Below are 20,175 nucleotides of genomic sequence, written 5' to 3'. Positions count from 1 at the left end.
AAACTTATAAGACATTTGCTTAAAACTCAAATTCTTCAAGCAAATATTCTTTAAAGTTCTTAAATTCAATGTTCTTTTAACATGGAAGAATTAAAGTTATCATTATAAAAATATTTATTGTTGGCTTTGTTTTTAACTGTGATAAATTAATAGGATGAATTTGCTGTAGTACAACTCAAACAGCAGTAATCTACTCAAAGCTGTAATCCAAAGCCAATTTACTTGGGAAGATTTGCCAAAAAGATTTTGTAAGCCTGGATTTCTCAGAAGTCCAAAAGCATATTTTCAAGGGAAAACTAGATTTTTATTTACCTTCTAGATCTCTCTTTAGTTTTCTTAAATCTTTTACAAGGTCTTCAAATTTTACTTGTGATGCTTGGAAGAAATCCTGAGGCTCTGGCAATGGAAATACACTATTTTCTGTTCCTGCTTCCTAAACAAGAAAGTTAAAAACAATAACTGCAAAAATGCCATAAGTCCCACTGAAACATATATGTTTCCTTAATTATAAATATAAATAAATGATGTAAGTTGGAAAAAAAAACCTTTCCCCTGAAGACATATTGGAATTCCCCAATGAAATGCTTTTGATTTCCAAATTATATTTGAAGTACATAATAATTGTAATATTTAGCATCTTCTTCGTTAAAGACAGCTCACCATGCTAATAAAACTTCATTGTATTGTATTTATTATAGTGTATGCCTTTATAATTGCACAGCTTTTACCCTCTTTCATACCTCTTTCTGCCTCGTTGTGGAATTTCTTGCCAAAAATTCTAAAATTCATTTTTGGTTATCTTTTAACTGGCAGGTATCTGATGGACAAACTCTGTGGTTCCTGATATAAAGTTTATTTGACTGAATGCAGACTGTTTTATCAATGTTGTTTTTGTGGGTGTTTGAACTAGGCTTTAATGGTTCTTAATTATTTGATAGCAAGCTATTATTGTTAGAGATGCAGAATATAAATCCAATGAATAAATTGATAAATAAGCTACCATCTTTGTTCAGAGAGAATAAATCTGAGAAACATCTAGCTTTTGTGATGTCCACAGATGGCTGATGACACCCAAATTTATGTCTGGCAATGTTATTTATTTCCACAGTTCCCTAAATGAGGAGAATGTCAAAAGTGTCTAGTTAATGAATAGTAACTTTTCCAGTCATCACGGAAATGTTTTCTCTGTTTATTCATTCATCTTATCCTTGGCACCTAATTGAAAAGCATTGCTAGCATGCAAGGAAAACAAAGATACAAAGTTATCTTTGCATAAGCAAATCCTAATTTTTAACTGTAATTTAACGGCTTATAACTGTGTTTTGCCATTTATAGAGAAGTTTTATGCAAGAATAAATAAAAGGGATGATTTAGAAATACTTCCTTTTCTTATTTTATTTCATGTGCTATTACTCATGCTATCACAACTCTTTGAAGAAGATTTGAGGGGTGCTCCAGGAAGAATTAAACCCCCAACTTTTATTTTCTACTTATGGAAATCTTCAGTCCATCATAAAATTTGGGTCTGTAGAAGTTCAGTTTCAATGTCTTGGCACTGGAAAGTTAAAATATAGTTCTCTGTAGTGTTTATTATATTAATATCCTATTGATTATTAATCTGATTTTTGTATATCTAGTTGTTGTGGCCCTGACTCCCGAGCCTATGCTGTCAGAGGAAGAGGACCTGGAAGATGAGGGGGAGGAACTGGCAATGCCTTCCTCCCCAGGACCTTCCTCCCTGGCAATGCCTTCCTCCCTAGGACCTTCCTCCCTGCCAATGCCTTCCTCCCTGGTAATGCCTCAGGTTCCATCAGACAACCGAGAGGAACAGCCTGAGATGAATCAGGAGGAAGGCATGTCGGAGCAGCCCCTGACAGGGAGTGTAGAGGAGGAGTCTTGGCTAGACCCCAAGCAGCATCGTAGGGAGAAACGCGAGCAGCAACGTAGGAGGCGTGGGAGGGTCAGAGAGTGAGCTGAGTCACTGAGCCACACCCCACAGAGGCTAAAAGTGGGTGTGCTTTCTCCTTAAACTTTGTACAGGACAAAGTTTAACTTACTTTAGACTTTATTCGTGACTATGTGGGAAGAACGATTGTTTTGTGGACTGCCTTGTGTTTTGTGAAGTAAAAGACCCATTTCCCTCTGTGTGAGTAAGACTTTGATTTACAATTGCTGCCAGCTCAGACATGGCAGGCAGGACATAGTGGGATGCCAAAAATGTTATCAGTTACAGAGGATTTGCTCTGCGAAGTTCGAGCCAGCTTGCCTGTCTGTGTTTGTGTGTGTGTATAATCCCTTACCTTTTGGGGGAAAGGGTAGGGGAGACAGAACATCTAGTGAAGTATTCAAATAAAGGCTTTAAATGTTTCTTGAATCTAAGAAAAGTTATGTGACTAGATCTACAAATTGCTCCCTTCAAAATATAGTTGGTATTAAAATTATGAAAGATTGCAAGTGTGGTTAAATTAAACTTCCTTGCAAAAGTAGAATTTTGAAAAATATTTTAATGTTATCAAGTCTCATACTTTTTAATATGTATTATTTAACCTATTTGTTATCAATAAATGAATTTCTATTAATACATTTTTAAGGATAACAATAATCTTCTTTGTAAATCAGTATATATATGAATTATTAGGCAATGTAAAATCATTCAACTGTTTATTCATACTACTATGCATTATTAATCTGAATATTCTGATATATATATGTGTGTAATTCATTTTAGAAAATTTATATGGCTGCCTACTCACACATAGTGACTCAAGGTGGCTTACACGGATATAAAGACACCATATAAAAGAAATAAAGATAATAAAAAGAAAAATAATAAAATAGTAAGTTAACAAAATAATAACCCCCCTCTCCACCTTGGCGACAACACACATTCATACAAACTGTTTAATTGGGCTTCAGTCTGCTCTGGGTTCTCCAGGTCCACTGGCAGAACAATGTCTTCAGAGCCTTACAAAAGAGTGTTAGAGTAGGGACCAGTCTAATCTAATGAGACTAATGAGTAGCGTAGCTGGTTAATTAGGAACCTGGATAATATTCTGTCCCACTTTGAAGGACAGCCACTTTCCAGTTTCATCTGCCTCTTCTACCAGATCAAAGAACAGAGATGTTATGGGTTCCATCGTCTTTTATCTCTTAATGGGGAGTTATATTTAGCAGGCCTAAGTGACAAATTTTTTTCTGTGAGGGTACCAGCACGGATGAAATCTTCTCCCCTCTGAGGTGAGATTGGCCTTGTCCCTGTTGAACTTGAGGTTTCTCAAGACTGATTATGCCAGCAGGTTTGAGACCTCAGGAGAACGGTGATAGAGTTATAATTGTAAATGTAATTTTAATTGTTTTTATATTTCTTTTTTTACTGTTTGTAAGTGGCCCAGAATTGTCTAGGAGTGGTACATAAATTTAAATATAAGTTCAAAATAAGTATATAAACTAGTGAAGTGGCTCTGCTATTTTTAACAATTTTTCATTTGTTATTCTTTTCAACAAGGATCCCACACCCACAAGGGTTTTTTTTTTTTGGAATTAGGAGACATAGGAGGACAAGTAAAACTATTCATGTAGTTTATGTTCCAACTTTAATCCAAGATACATGAAAAAAAGAAAAGTCAAAATAAGACAATAGGTTTAATTTTTCTCAGTTATGTGATAGCATGCTATCCTTACCCTTCCTGTTTCTTTTATCATATAGGAATGGGATGAACCTAATTCTACAACACCTTCTTTAAATAATATACAACACACAGTAATTGATAAAAACTTACCTTATCACAATGTCGTAGGTAATAAATAACAACATAATCTGCAAGGCTGATTCCTGTTTCCTAAAAAAGGGAGAAATGAAAAATAAGATTTCAAAATATCAGAAAATGTGGAATATGAACATAAAAAATATAGGTTGAAAAAGATTTTTATTGTAATTTATACTTCCTAAACTCTTAATAAGGATGAAGTGACCACAAACTCTGTGAAAACTAATTTATAATAGTAAATAGTATAAATAATTAATAGTAAATTGCTACTATTTTCTATTATTGTTGTATTTTCAGGCACTCTCTTTTCAACAACTTAAAGAGTCTTAAGAAACTCATCCAAGAAACTTTTATCTCTTAATGGGGATAATACAGAATCAAAGGTTTATAAAGTTTTTGTCATATTGTGGCTCGTTCTGTCATATAAAAGTGTTGCTTGTCATGATCAGTAATGACTTGGACATGGCCTCAGTTGAAACGAGGCCATCTGAATCTGTAACATCATCCACCAAAGCACCATTCTAAAACTTGTCAGAAGCCCAGAAAATGGGATTCTCAGGCTCATCTCTCCTTTCCTGTTCGGTATGTACACACACTGAGTAATTGGGCTTGGCAAGAATATTATATAAGTATCAATGGAAATTATTTTCCATCTGAATTTAAAACATGGTAGAGATCACAGAATTCATGATGGAGATTTTAATTCTTCTCAGATCTCTCGCAGAAATATTAGGTTGTGAGGGGAAGCTACCAGAGAAAAGAAACCAAGACATTAAAAGGTTAGAAGAATCAGCTGGGCATGGTTAGCCTAGGGAAGAGAAATCTGCAAAGAGACATTATCTCTTTCTGAATATCTAAAAAACTGGCATGTAAAAGGTGAAGCAGATGTGTTCAAAGTTGTTCCAAAAATAGTACAGGAAACTATTTGGATTTCAACTGGGCGTAGAGAAAAAAAAAAGTACCCGTAAGATAATGCAGGTGCTGCAATAGAATCTGGATGGCCATGGCAGGGGAATGGATTAGATGATCTCCAAAGTTTACACTGCATGATCTATGATTCTGTTGTAATACAATTGCCATGAAGGACAAGTCATTTTAAAAAAATTATAGACATTTCTCCTTCTAACTGCACTGCACCATCAAGGCCAGAGAGCCAGTTTGGTCTAATGGTTTAAGGCACCAGGCTAGAAACCAGGAGACTGAGTTCTAATCTCACTTAAGGCATGAAAGCCAGATGAGTGACTTGGGCCTGTCCCTCTCTCTCACCCCAACTCACCTCACAGGGTTGATTTTTTGTGGGGAAAACAGGGGGAGGAAAGAGTATTAAGTATGTTCACTGCCTTGAGTTATAACATTGTGTATAAAGCCTTCTATGGACCATTGCCGGTTTTTAACAGTCTAAATTATCATAGAGGGGCAGGACCTAGAGAAAGGCCGGTATGAGGGATATCTATGGATTCTTCATTTCTACTCCCAAGAATTCAGTCACAACTAGCCCTCATTAGTAATACTGCAGGCTTCCCTAGGATCTGTCCAGGGTTCTGAAGGATATGTCCTTCAGCAGGCTTAGTTTCTGACCTCATCCTGAATGGCTTCTTGTTTATTCATCCCTTGCCCATGCCCCCTTGCTTCAGATCACTACCTGATGTGTCTATCTTATAATGTAGAAGTAAACAATATCAAAAAAATTTAGAACATTCACAGTGATGCAGTGTCAGGGGGAGGCACTATGCTTTTCAAACCATTGCTTAATTTAACATAGAAATTCCACTCCACCATCATCAGTCCCCCCCAAAAGAAGCATTTTGGATTAATGACAGTTTTGTACAAATAATCATCAACTTACATCAGTTTGTTTAGAGAAAGTTACAACAGCACTGAAAAAAGGGACTTCACATTTACAACTGTTGCAGCATCCCCCATAATCGCTGATCAAAAATCAGACAGTTGGCAACTGACTCATATTTATGATGATTGCAGTGTCATAGGATTACCTTCTGTGATCTTTTGACAAGCAAAATCAATGGGGAAGCCAGATTCACAACAACTGTTAATAGTAAAATAGAGTAATAAAAGATATGCCTCAATTACCATATACATAGACTAAGGAAGATTACCTTGATGGAAATATATAGGAACTATTATTTAGAAAAAAAAATATGGCTGACATGTAAGAGTATGTTATTATAGCCAATTTCAATAAAAGTAGTTTTATCCTTCATCCAGAATTAATTTTCAGGTTTGGTCTACCTGATAGGTCTGACATTATGGACAAGTACTTGTCTCACTTGTAAGTAAAAACAACAGCAAAGAGAAGGAAAACATTATTCTTTCATAGACCTATAGGGATTTGCAGCAAGGGGAAGGAGAAAAATGACAAAGCACACAGCACAATGTTGTAACACAAACTCCAATCCTTACATACATGTATGTGACATTATCACTCAAATACAAAAGAGTTGAGTGTGCATTATGATGTCATAACATATATTTTGTCATTTTAGTGTCATTTCTGTTAGGAGCAGATGTCTATCCACAAAACATTGCCTGCTAATTGAAAGATTGAATACAATTAAAAATATTGATTTAAACTGCATGCTGTACTTACTCTACTTTTAACATCTTTTAGTTTGGGAAGTATTTCTAAGCCAAATCCATCTGCTTGACCACGTGTTCGGTTTCCTCCATTCATATAATTTCCAAAAGCCAGAATCAAAGCTAAAATATTTTTCACACTTTTCATTGTAATCAACTCCTGAAAAAGATAGCCAGAATTTATAATATCAGAAAAATATTACATGAAGAAATATTTTAATGTTAGTTTTTCTTTATAAATCTATACAGTGAAATATACTAACAAAGAAATGCTGTAATGCTGAAGGTTTTAAAATCAATTCTGGGCCATGAAATTATTTTAAGAGCCCACATTGCTCAAGTTAATAAAATATTGAATCCAACATTTTTTAGCTAGAAAGTTAATTGAATGGCTTTGGGCCTATTATTATTATAGACCCATAGTAGCGCAGTAATTAGAATTGCAGTAATTCAGGCTAACTCTGCTGACTGCCAGGAGTTCAATCCTGAACAGCTCAAGGTTGACTCAGCCTTCCATCTTTCTAAGGTTGGTAAAATGAGGACCCAGATTGCTGGGGGCAATATGCTGACTCTGTAAACCACTCAAAGAGGCCAATAAAGTACTATGAAGCGGTATATAAATCTAAGTGCTATTGCTATTATTAAACCTTTAATTATTTCAGTCATTGAAGAGATTAACATGGAGGGCCATATATTTCACACATACTTTTTAAAGTAGATGAGTTTTAGATGCAGCATATAGAAATAATTTAAAATGTTGATATTTAGTCTGCTTTAACATTATTAGCTGCTAAAGGAAACACCTGATAAATGTTCTGCATAATAAATGAATATAGCAATCCCAGACTTCAACAAAAAGTGAACAAAGCACAGACAAAATTGAAGGGTGCTTGGGAGGGCGGAGCTGGCATCCTGACGATACGGCATGCGATCTTGGAGGTCTGAGATCGCTGCCGATATCTTTGCTCCTGGACGGTCCTATCAGATCTAAACCATCCCGAAGAGACGGTGAAAGTGAAGAGCGCATCCTGTCGATCCCAAGGATACCGCAAAGTCCCTGGTAGATCCAGGAGAAGCTCTTCTTGCCAGCGGCAAAGAGGCAGCCATTAAAGCTGCTGAAGTTGGGACACCTCCGAAACAAAAGAGAATGGAAAGAGAAGGTGTGCCAGTTTGGTGAGAACTTTTTCTTTATTCTAAGATCTGAAAGGACACCCTAAGGAAAAGAAAGAATCTGTAAAAGTTTTGACAGAAGTGATTAAGCAGCGATTTTGAACAGGAATGTCAAAGTAATGTTTTTTTTTTCATTGCTGGATTTTCTATACACGATCTTATATTTTGAAACTGGACTGGTTTTTTCTTTTACATCTATTTTTTTTCTCCTTTTTGATTTTGTAATATTTTAGGCTAGAGGCTCCCTTTTAGTTATTTCTTTTTTTTAAATATCTTTTTCTTTTTTTATTAATTCTTATTATATCTTGCTTGGAAAAGGAGGGGGAAAGTGAGAGCAAAGAAACTTTGTAACACTGCCAACTAGAGGCTTGAAAATATTCTATTTCCCTGTGACCAGACAAAGCTGAGAAAGAAAGAACTGAGACTTTTTTTCAAGGACATTGCTATTTGATAAGATAGAGGGAAGAGCATGGGAGAGTATTATTGCAGGTGCTCTTCTGGGTTTCTATCAACAGCTGGAGTCTGGTGTTGAAATCTAGGGGAAAAAAGGTTATAAGTTTTTGGAGAAGAGAGCTATAATAAGAGCCTTGGATAATTAAACAAAGTGCAGTGTGCTTTTTTTACTTTTTCGAAGTTGTGCTATCCCTCCTCACCAGCTTTATTGTATTTCATTTTATCTTTTTTTTTCTTGTAATAACTATTTGGGTTTTTGGCTTTGTTGGAGCTTGTCTTTGTTTTTCTTTTTTTCTTTCGAAGTCCAATCTCTACGTTTGCTTTTTATTTTAAAGGGAAAGCTTTAGTATTAATGTTTTTTTGTTTTTTTAAGGGAATAGCCTTTTTCCCCCCTTTCCTGGTATTTTTGTTTTTTCATCTACCTTTCTGGTTTATTATTATGCACTCTTTTCTATTTGAGACCTTTCAATTGGATTAAGGTGTTGAAGAACCTGAATAATTTTTCCTTTTCCTTTTTTTCCTTTTTTTTCTTTTTTTTCCCAAGCCTTTTTATTCATCTAACTACTGATTGGATTAAGGTATACAAGAACCTGAAGAAATTTTGTCCTCCCTTTTTTTCCTTTTTAAAAATCATTATTATTGGGCTTCTTTTTTCTACTATTTTTATTTTGAATTATAATTGGTTACTTCACAATTGGATTAAGGTTTAGAAGAACCTGAAGATTTTGAATTGCTTAAAATGAGTAGGAAATTTACAGCTCCTGGTTCTTCAACTTCTACTTCTTCCTCTCCACCATCTGGAGGACAACGTTCAATACAGACAATGTTAAAGCAAGAAAAAGAACAAGAAAAAGTGACTCTGCAGATGATTATGCAAGGAATTCAAAATATTCAAGCAAGATCAGAGAATATTGAAAAGAGAATAGAGAACATTGAACAAAGAACAGAGAACATTGAACAAAGAACAGAGAACATTGAACAAAGAACAGGGAAAACCGATGAAAAAGTGGAGAACATCCAACAAATGATGTTGAAGTATGATGAGAGATTCCAAAAAATTGAAGAAGATAAACAAAGAGACAAGAAGATTGGTGATATTGATAATAGATTAACGGTGGTTGAACAAGATAAAAGTGGTATGTTGAGATGGGAGATGGATAGATCAGAATTCTATCTTAGATTCCAAAACGTAGAGGAAGAAAAAGGACAAAACTTAGCTGAGATAATGATAGAAATACTGGCTGAAGCTTTGGAAATAACTCAAGAGAAGATGATGGATGGAATAGATGAGGTTTATCGAGTTTTCACAAGATATGCGATGAGAAATAGCTTACCAAGAGAAGTTCATATTAGATTTACAAAGAAAGCCATTAAAATGCAAATATTGCAAGTGGCAAAAGAGAAAACACTGAAATATAAAGACAAGGAGATTGTGGTCTTGAAACAAATACCCAGAAGAGTGAGAGAGATGAGAAGAGAATACCGATTCCTGACTAAAATGCTACTTAAAAAAGAGGTGAATTATAGATGGCTGATTCCAGAAGGTTTAATGTTCACATGGCAAGAACAGAGACATAGAATTGACTCAATTGAGAAAGCGGAATTATTTTATACAGAATTTTTTGGAGGGAAAGAGGAAGAGGCAGAAAAAGAGACCTCACTAATTGAATTCCAAGAGGACTGCCAAATGGCAACTGAAAAAGAAGAAGGTGCAGTAGGTGGAAAGGTGGAAGCCAAAGAACAACGTGAACTAAGATCTACGAGGGCTGCTAAACTTAACTACAAAATATAATCATGGAAGAGAAAAAATTGATTACAATTAATATAAATGGACTTAACTCAGCCGTTAAAAGAAGGAAAACCTTTCATAAATTAGAGAAATTAAAATTTGATATAATTTGTCTACAAGAAGTACATATTAAAAAACAATATGAACAATTGTTGATACAGCCAAAATTAGGGAAAATATTTACTTCCTTGACACAATGTAAGAAAAGAGGAGTGGTTTTATATATTAAAGAGACCACCCCAGCAAAATTAATTTATACCGATGATGATGGAAGAATACTAATGGTGGAAATAATGGACAATAATATGAAAACACTCCTGATTGCAATCTATGTTCCGAATGACAAACAAGAAGAATTCTACAAAAAATTACATATGAAAATAATTGAACTGGACTATGCTAATATAGTTATGATGGGAGATTTTAATGGAATTGTAGACAATAAATTGGACTATACAGCACAGAAAACAATAAAGCAAAACAGAAAGACTCTCCCTAAATCTTTTTTTTAAATGGTAGATGAAATAAACTTAAAAGATACATGGAGAGAAAGAAATGCTAAAACTAAACAATACACCTTCTATTCAAATAGACACTTATCATGGTCCAGAATAGATATGATATGGATGTCAACAGAATTAATAACTAATGTTCAAGAAATAAATATTGAAACAAGTACTTGGGCAGATCACAATCCAATGACAATTAAATGGAAAGGACAAAGAAGAAGATCTAGATGGACGTTAAATAATACTATTTTAAAGGAAAAAAACTTCACACAGTGGATGGAGAAAGAATTGGCTTTTTTCTTTAGAGAAAATAAAAAAGAAGATACATCAATTCAGAATGTATGGGATACAATGAAGGCATATGTTAGAGGCTTGGTAATAGACTATACAAGGAAAAGAAATACTATGAAAAGATTAGCCTCTAAGGCCTTAGAGGATGAGTATAAAAGACTTGAAAAAGAGCTACAGAAAATGCCACAGAAAAAGGACATCAAGCTAAAAATGGATCTAATTAAACATAAAATGGGTCAAATAGAAAAAGAAGAATTAGCACAGAAAATTAGAGGTGCTAAACAGAACTACTTTGAAGATGCAAACAAACCAGGTAGACGGTTAGCATACAAATTGAGAAAGGAGAAAGAATCAAGGAAAATATTGCAATTAATAAATGACCAAGGCCAAGTTTGCCATGGTAGTAAAGAGAGGAAGGAAATCATTCAAGACTTCTATGGGAAATTATATATGCAAGAGAATATTGATGAGGAAAGAGTTAAACAGTACTTACAGAATGCTCATTTACCTCAGATACCTAAAGAGATTGAAACAATGTTAGAAAGCAATATAACGATGATGGAGTTAACTGAAGCACTCAAGAAGCAAAATAATGGAAAGGCACCAGGCCTAGATGGACTTGCGGCAGAATTTTACAAAACATTACAAGAATCGTTGAATCTTCCATTGCTAGAAGTTATGAATGAAGTTATGTTAAAGAAGAAGATACCTAAATCATGGTCAGAAGCCTATATTACACTTATTCCAAAAGAAGAGGCCGATCCATTACAAATTAAGAACTATAGACCCATTTCTCTACTAAATGCAGATTATAAAATTTTTGCTTCAATATTGGCAGAAAGACTTAAAAAATATTTAAATAATTTTATTCATCCTGATCAAAATGGATTTCTGCCAAAGAGACAAATGAAAGACAATATGAGAGTAATCGTGGTCACCTTGGAATACTACAAGGCACATCCTGAAAAACAAATGGCTCTGATATTTCTAGATGCACAGAAGGCATTTGATAATGTGAATTGGCGATTCATGTTATTACTGTTGGAACAGATGGGTTTTGCTAGAAAATTTGTTCAAGCAATAGAAGCTATATACTATAAGCAAATGGCAAATGTAATGATAGAGGGAGAACTGACAGACTCTATCAATATAAGAAAAGGAACAAGACAAGGGTGCCCACTATCACCTTTGTTGTTTGTGTTAACTTTGGAAGTGCTAAACAGAAATATTAGAGATGAAAATAATATAAAAGGAATGAAAATCAAAAAGGAAGAATTTAAGCTGCAAGCATTTGCAGATGATCTGGTTTTCATCTTAGAAGACCCTTTAGAAACAGCATCAAAATTGATAGAAAAGATAGAGAAATATGGAAAGGTGGCTGGTTTGAAAATAAATAAAGATAAGGCAAAGATCTTGACAAAGAATATGCTATTAAGACAAAAGGAAGAACTGGCAGACCTATTGAAAATTCAGGTCACGAATAAGATCAAGTACTTGGGGATATATTTGACAGCAAGACGTAGTACACTAAAAGAGATAATTATATCAAACTTAAACAGCAGATAGCGCTAGATCTGGCGAAATGGGAAAATTTACAACTGTCAGTAATAGGGAGAATTTCAACAATCAAGATGAATATATTACCCAGAATTTTATATTTGTTTCAAACAATTCCAATTAGGCTTGGAAAAGACTACTTTGAAGATTTAAATAAAATTGTGTTGAAATATATATGGCAAGGTAAGAAAGCGAGAATAAAGTTAAAACTTTTGCAAGATGCTAGAATTAGAGGAGGATTTGGTTTGCCTAATTGGGAGTTGTACTATCAAGCTACAAATCTGATGTGGGTTAAAGAATGGATAACACTAAGAAATGCTAGATTGTTGACATTAGAAGGACATGATCTGTTGCTGGGGTGGCATGCTTTTTTATGGTATAAAGGAACTAAAACACAGGGGTACTTTAGAAGACATTATATACGGGAGTCTCTGTGGTTAAACTGGGAGAAGATTAAAAGACAATGTTATTTGAAAATTCCAGTCTGGCTATCTACTATTGAAGCATTTTCTTATCCTATAATATACAAAAAGGAACAAACAGTTAGATATGGTGAAATATTGAATGAAAAGGGTGAACTCAAATCTATACAAAAACTAGAGGAACAAGGTATAAAGATGAATTGGTTTTCATATGCGCAAATACATTCAAGGTATGATAAAGATTCTAAAATGGAAGGTTTCTATGATAAATTGACTGATTTAGATAAGATTTTGACAGGTACTGATGAAAAGGTGATTAAAAAATTGTATGGATATTTATTAGAAATTAAATTAGAAGAAGAACAAGTTAAAGAAACTATGATTGCTTGGGGGAAGAATTTTGGATATGGGATTGATTTAGAGAAATGGCAAAAATTGTGGTCTCAAAATTATAAAATGACAATGTCAACAGCATATAAAGAAAATTTGTATAAGATGTTTTACAGGTAGCATTTTCCCCTGACAAGAATAGCAAGAATGTTCAAGAATAAATCCGAAAAATGTTGGAAATGTCATCAGACACCTGGCTCATATTACCATATGTGGTGGACTTGTGCGGATGCTAAAAAATACTGGACTAAAATCCACATGTGGTTGGAAAAAATGACAAAAAACATATAGACTTGAAACCAGAGATATTTTTATTGGGAATTTTACCTGAAATATATAGTAAAGACTTGAAATATCTGATTGTAAATGTATTAACAGTGGCTAGGATTGTATTTGCCAAAAATTGGAAAAATGAGAAAACACCAGCACAGGAGGAAATCATTAAGAAAATATTGGAATGTGCTGAAATGAGTAGATTGACATTTGAAATTAGAGAACAAGAGGATAAACAATTTTATAAAATTTGGGATCTATTCTATCAATGGTTAGACAATAAAATACAGTAATGAAATATGTAGACTTTTAGAAAATAATAAATATATAAAGATGTACTTCTTTCTTATTATATCTACAAAATGATTTTAGGATAGATTTGGGATGATAATATGAACTGTTATAAAATAAACTAAGTAAATTATGATTATCTTGTAAAACATGAATGAATAAAAGTATAGTCACAATGATTGATTAATAATGATACTAAGGTATTTAATTTTTGATTGAAAATATGAGATTATATGCAATGTAATTGTAATTGAAGACTACGAAATGGAAGCACAAAACAATTTGTAAACCAACCGGCACACTGTATGTACACATATGGAAGATAGCTTGATGTTTTTATGTTTTGTTTGTTTATGTTTGTTTTTAAAAACCAATAAAAACTAAAAACTAAAAAAAAAGAAAAGAAAAGAAAAATTAAAAATTATTATTTTTTTTAAAAAAAGGTGCTTGTGTTATGTGGATCTCACTTGAAGATCTGCATTTTGTACCAGAAGTACAAAATAACTTTTGCATCAAGAGTTAAGTCTTGACGTGGTGTTGCTTTCTTTGCTATCCTGACAAGTCCCAGGTCAGTTTCTCCACCTTAATCCACTTGAAGGATTGGGATTCAAAGGGAGGGTTAACTTCCAAAAGAGGTGCAAACACAAAAAAGGGCAAGAACCTCCCTATTTCCTCTCTAGTAGTCTTTGAATTTGAAATCTTTTGGATTCAGAAATTCTCTTCCCTCTGCTTGTAGGTATGTAGGGTTACACTAGGTTTGTTGAGTGGTGACCAGTGGAAACCCTCAACCCTATTGAGGAATATAGGTTAAGTCAGATAAATAAATTTACTTTGGGACCATTAGGTAGTGACTTAGGCCTCAGCCCTTTTTTATGCAGTAGACAAGTAAATGAAGTTCAAACTGCAACTTTGAAGCAATGTAATAATTGGTGTCATGGATCCAACCAAGTATAAACACAAAAAATATTGTAAACATTACCAAATTTAAAATAAATCTGCAAAAACAACATTCAAACTCAGAAAAATAAGGAATTTTTTTAAAAAAAGAACATTGTTTTCTGTTTCAAAAGTTTATCTGAGAACCAAATGCCTATTGTAGATTCATGAAAGCTGTTCTGACCTTGGATCTCTTTGGAGCCTGTCAGTGTTGAAACCGATACAGAACTTTGCTTTGGTCATTTGAAAATAAACATTTGCAAGATCCATTTATTATGACCTAAGCATTCATAGATGTAAGAGAAAGCTTATAGTATGCCATAATAAATGAGCTGGATTTCCCTATTGTAATTGCAACAATTTGGAATATATTTTTTCATTTATGATTTTACATACATTTTTGTGCTACTGTATTTTATATAAATAAGATATTAATTTAATTTAAATATAGAAATATTTAAGGTGTTTACATTTTTTGATAGAAAGTCATTTTGACCTAAAATATCTGGCATTCATAAAGACTATAAAATCAGAAAATGATATCTGTTAGGAAGCACATTATCAATTACTTTAACTAGACTTGAATCAATTTTCTGTCATCTTTACTCAGAAATAGTCACGTTCAATGAAAGAAAATAAACCTTAGAGTGTTACAAATTGTATCCCAAGTACCTTACAAACATGATGAATAATGTCAACTTTATGATGAACTGCAATTATCCCTTCATTGAAGACAGATTGAAAGATTATACATTGGGCACGTTCAGCAAAGTTGGAGATCTGAGATAACTCATATAAAAATCTGTGAAAATAGGAGCAAATATGTATATTTCAATCAAGTGATTGCATTTTACCTTATATAATCCAACATATCAGAGAAATATTGACAATACATAAAATGAGTTCTTGCTATGATTTAAACTGCGGGTAAAATAAACAATCTTTTGATCTTTATTGAAAAAGATAAATTCAATATTCCAGCACAGTTTATCACAAATACAGTCTGAAAGAAATAGAAAGGTAGAGATACCACCCTCTGCTGGAGAGAAACAAAACTAAAAACAAAAGTTCTAGTTCCATTGTGGTTATATGACATTTCAGTAAGCATCCCATGACAATTTTATCATTCTCAGGCTTATTCCTAAAAATAATTAATCCTCAAAATAAAAACTTTAAAAAAACTTTGATCCTGTTCTATTTAATATAACATAACCATTCTACTTTCAATAATATGGATCTACTCAAAAGTAAATCCTGCTTACTTCCATAGGGTAGCAAAGTAGATACGAGATTGTATCTTAAACTTCTATCAAGGGTAGCAAAGTAAATACAAGATTGTATCTTAAACTTCTATCAAAAGTTGATGTTTTGAGTCTTGAGACTGACTCTACATAACACTTTTAGGTATGATGTTAACAACATTAATCATCCATACTATTACAGTTAATTGCCTTGGTTGGGGATCACTGGAATTATATTGAGTCTCCTTCTGTCCTTCTATGATTGGGGCCTTGACAAGGTGAAGGGGCTTGTGTGGGTAAATGAAATCAGGGCCTATGTCGTCGGACATGTATATGTCTAGAAGGGTCTCCCAAGGCGCACAGGCCATGATGGATACCCCAGACTAACTGATCACATCTGCCAACCCACATTGAACTAACATGGCAGATTATGGTCTAATCTTTCCACATGCCAATACAACCTCAAACATAGCTACTCATTTTCCAGAGGCCTGGGTTAAATCAGGCTGGACTTTGGATATAGGAACAGTCAACATTCGAACAATGAAAACGGATGCTCGACTAGAAGCTGATTGAACTAACAATATGCATTGGGATATCATAAGATTACGTGAAACAAGATGAAAAGGTGAAAAGTTAGTTGAACTTAAAAAAATTGGGCATTTACTCTACACTAGAGGTACTGAAGATGGACAATGTGGCAGAGTTGGTTTATTCATCAACCAAAACCTGAAAGACTCTGCAGTAAGATTTGAAAGTATATCAGACAGAGTAGCCCAATGCATCATTCAACTGAACAAACAATACAAGCTTCAAATCATCAAAGCTTACACACCAACAATAAGCTATAGTGATGATGAGATTGAAGAGTTTTGCGATGATGTGTCCCACTTCAAGACAAAGAAAAAAGCTGATACAAAATACTAATGGGTGACTTTAATGCAAGAATAGGGAAAAAATACCTGGACAAAAAGCAACTGTCCCGTATGGTAGTGGTGAACGAGATAATAGAGGCAACAGACTAGTAGATTTGGCTGGTAGATATCATCAAGAGAGTAAAAGAACTGAAATGGAAATGGGTTGGTCACATAGCAAGAAGAATTGATGCCAAGTGGACCACTAAGGCAATCATAGAATGGATCCCACTTGATAAAAAGCATCCATAAAAGAGACCTAAAACAAGATGGATCGATGTCATCAGCAAGTATTGCGGGCCCAGTTGGCAAAAGAAAGCTCAGGACTGTATTGGTTGGAAACATGTAGAAGAAGCCTTCATCCTGCAGTGGATAGACAATGGCTAAAAATGATGACAACAATGGCTAAGATGATACTGATGCTGATATACTAAGTATGCCATGCTTTTACTTTGCTTTAGATCCCGTGAAGGCTCCTTATCTGAAATTTAGTTTTTATTATTATTAGAAAATCATCTTACTAATATTACTTTGCTGGGAATTGGTTGCTGTTTGAGATTATTTTACTGCTTTCAAGAACAATTCTTATTTTGAGAATAACCAAACCTCATTATATAAATCATGAAGATTTCCATAGAGACAAAGGATATCAACGTTTTAATAAGTTATGCATTAATTAAACTGAAGTAGAATTCTGGCTCTAATTTAGTGTAGCATCTTCCTTTGTTGTGATCTTTGTATTTATATAAGGATTAAACATCATATTTGTTCTACCTTTCTGTGGATGCAATATAACTGGTAAAATATAAGTGTTGTCTCACGTTAGGCTTCTCACTCAGTAGGAATAGTTTAGAAAGCCAAACTGGATGTTACATACATATTTGTGGACTTTCTTAAATAAAAAGCAAGTTTGGGAGGTTGCCATATAAACTGGAAGTATCTACTTCATTGCTGACAATGGGGAAAAAGAGGTTGCAATCTTTACCAGATGCACTGAGACTCCAACCCTTGAATTCTTTCCCAACTTAGCTTTTGCAGTTTCAAAACATCTGAACAGCAGCAGGGTTTGATCATCTCCTTCTGTGGCTATGAAGGCTCTCTTTGATTAGCAGCAATAAGAATCTTTTCTCCTACTGTAGCAGATATACTGATACTGATATACCAATCCTTGAACCAGGATACATCTCTAATGTAATGCCATATACCATAACACTTTAATGCTTTTCTTGCTTTTCTTTATGAAAGCATAAGGTTCTCTCCTATTTCACCCTCTTTAAAAAAAATGGATGAAATACTTCCACTTGACAGCATGGGAAAGATAAGTTGCCTTAACTCTTCTCGTGATGCTACATGGCATCAAACATGTTATTTTAGTAACAGGAGCAACAACAGTAGCAATTACCGTACAACACTTTTGTGGTGGTTTCTACCATCTTCAAAAGGTTGCAGCCAAGATGACTGGGGTATAAGAAAAACTTCCCAAGAACACAGAATTTCAATCTGGGTTGAATTTCCAATGCTTTTTTTGTTTACGGAAAAAGGTGATAGCAACTAGGGGTGTCCTTAACCAAATATATAGCCTGATTCCAACTTAATTTTAACAGGATTGTTAAATCTATATTTTAACTAACAGGATTAGTTTGTAAATATATATTTCCTACTTTCAAAAATAATCCTGGGTAATTTGAACTCTCATTCACCTTACTTGGCATAAAAAAGGTAATGGTTTGAAATTATAATATTTTGATTAATTAAGAAATTCTCCTCCCAGATTTAGCAACGGAAGAAGCTGCCTACTTTTCCAGAATTTCTGCATTCTGAGATATTTTTTTTGCAAAAGCACAGGTAGACACTTTCTAAGACTGGGCTATCTACATCAGGTGGCAGCCTGAAGCTGATCTTGGTTTAGCTGTAAAAGCTAAGGAGAGTCAGACTAGGAAACTGCTAGGAAGCCAGGAAAAAATATCAGGATTATAGGCTAGACTGGGAAACATTAAAGCCCGCATTAAAGCCTGCAGAGCACAGCAGTGGCCAAACCACTTCTACACTATTATCAAGAAAACTATGTGAACATGTTTATGAAGTCACTGAGAATCATGCTCAACCAAAGGGAAATGAAAAACCAACAATAGGGCATTTGGGAATTCCTTCAGACATGTAGTTCTGTCATAATGCTGGACCAAGCATTCTGATTTTCAAGACTGTTTTGAATGACTGGGAAATACGTGGGGCACCTTGCCCATCTGGTCTTACTGTTCAGGTTTGTCCAGAAGCTTAACTTCTTCTTCTGTTGAAGTGTCATAATGCTGCTTTATCTTTTCCAGTTCATCCTTCTGTGCTCTCTGTAGATTCAGTGACAAAAATATCAGTGAGATTATCTTTCTTATTGTGGCAGCTCGTAATATTTCTACTTTTGGAAGTATGAAAGATTGAATTAGCTTCGACAAGCATAGTTGGTTACAATAAAAACTGAGATCATCTTACATTTACATGGTGCAAAGATTGGACATCTTTGCACCATATTTAAAAGTACAAAGAAAGAAAATATATGCAGCACATACTTATATACTGTTTTTGACCTACAAGAAAAGATGTCTTCCATGACCATATTTCTTCTCCTAGATTGCACCAGTTACATTGTTTGTAAAATCTTCTGTTCTGTTCTACAAACTACTGACAACATACATATACACACTGATGTCTGAATAACAAAAAGTTATTCTATGATATATATTTCAATTCATTGCCATAAATATGGAAACATAGATACAAACTTTAGTTTGAAAATCTTGATAAATTGATGAGCTTGTATAGCTGCACAAAGATATATATAATAATAATTCAAGTAATTAGATTTCTTATGCTTCCTGTAAAAAAGGAACTATTTTCCTCTTTCATTCTTCTCAAGATGTGATCAGAGATATCTATTAAACCAATCATCCAATTCCAATGCTTTATTATTAATAAAAAATGTTGTTTTCTAACAAAACAGAGAAACAACTTCAACAGTCATTTAAGAAATTTGGATTCTTAAACCATGATACATAGGCATATTGATTTCTGTTGCTCTATTAAATTATTGTGACTAAGTGCATTTACTTAATTCTAAAATATTCTAAAATGATGAAGATACTTCAGGTAATTTAATACAGATTATTACAAAATACACAAAGTGACCCAATCTGTATTATGAACACCTTTTCCAATGCCTGAAAGCTGTGAAGGTCTGGATTGGGGCTGAACAGGCTAACCCTGGCAAAATGAGTGGCTATGAGTTTTAAGACTGCCTGGCTCCAGTGATTTTGCATTGGAGGGTGCACTTCCCCAATTAGAATGATTTAGGGCTACTGCTTGATGAACAGGTAACAACTACCACTGGGAAGAAGGACTGTCGTTGTGGTTTTGATTACTGTAGCATGCTGTACATAGGACTGCCCCAGAAGAATATTTGGAAGCTGCAGCTGGTTTAGAATGCAGTTTTGTGAGCAGTTTTTAGTGTTTTGTATTACACTAATGCTGCTGTTTTGTATGAACTGGCTCTTCATAGGCTTTTTGATGAAAGATAATGGTCCAAAGC

The 20,175-nt window shown here is 34.0% G+C and overlaps 1 protein-coding gene and 1 long non-coding RNA gene across 5 annotated transcripts in view; one reads left to right on the top strand and one right to left on the bottom strand.

Moving 5' to 3' along the window:
* FMN1 (formin 1) overlaps positions 1-20,175 on the bottom strand; it is a 144,885-nt gene that overhangs the window by 32,583 nt on the left and 92,127 nt on the right. For all 4 annotated transcript variants that reach the window (XM_087951733.1, XM_087951734.1, XM_087951732.1 and 1 more), the window contains 5 exons: positions 18,852-18,940; positions 15,116-15,245; positions 6,376-6,522; positions 3,780-3,839; positions 313-433 (listed from right to left, as the gene is read on the bottom strand). In XM_087951733.1, the coding sequence (XP_087807859.1) occupies positions 313-433; positions 3,780-3,839; positions 6,376-6,522; positions 15,116-15,245; positions 18,852-18,940 (547 nt within the window). The remainder of the gene's footprint in view (positions 1-312; positions 434-3,779; positions 3,840-6,375; positions 6,523-15,115; positions 15,246-18,851; positions 18,941-20,175) is intronic.
* The window catches only part of LOC148133404 (uncharacterized), a 240,444-nt gene that overhangs the window by 212,791 nt on the left and 7,478 nt on the right, over positions 1-20,175 (top strand). The gene's annotated exons all lie outside the window — the stretch shown is intronic.

Source organism: Notechis scutatus, chromosome 1 (genome assembly GCF_049901735.1).
Source record: "Notechis scutatus isolate UNSWTSFEM ecotype Mainland chromosome 1, rNotScu1.2, whole genome shotgun sequence".
NCBI classification, from domain to species: domain Eukaryota; kingdom Metazoa; phylum Chordata; class Lepidosauria; order Squamata; family Elapidae; genus Notechis; species Notechis scutatus.
Note: the sequence above shows the minus strand (reverse complement) of the source record. Positions and strands in the feature narration are given on the sequence as shown.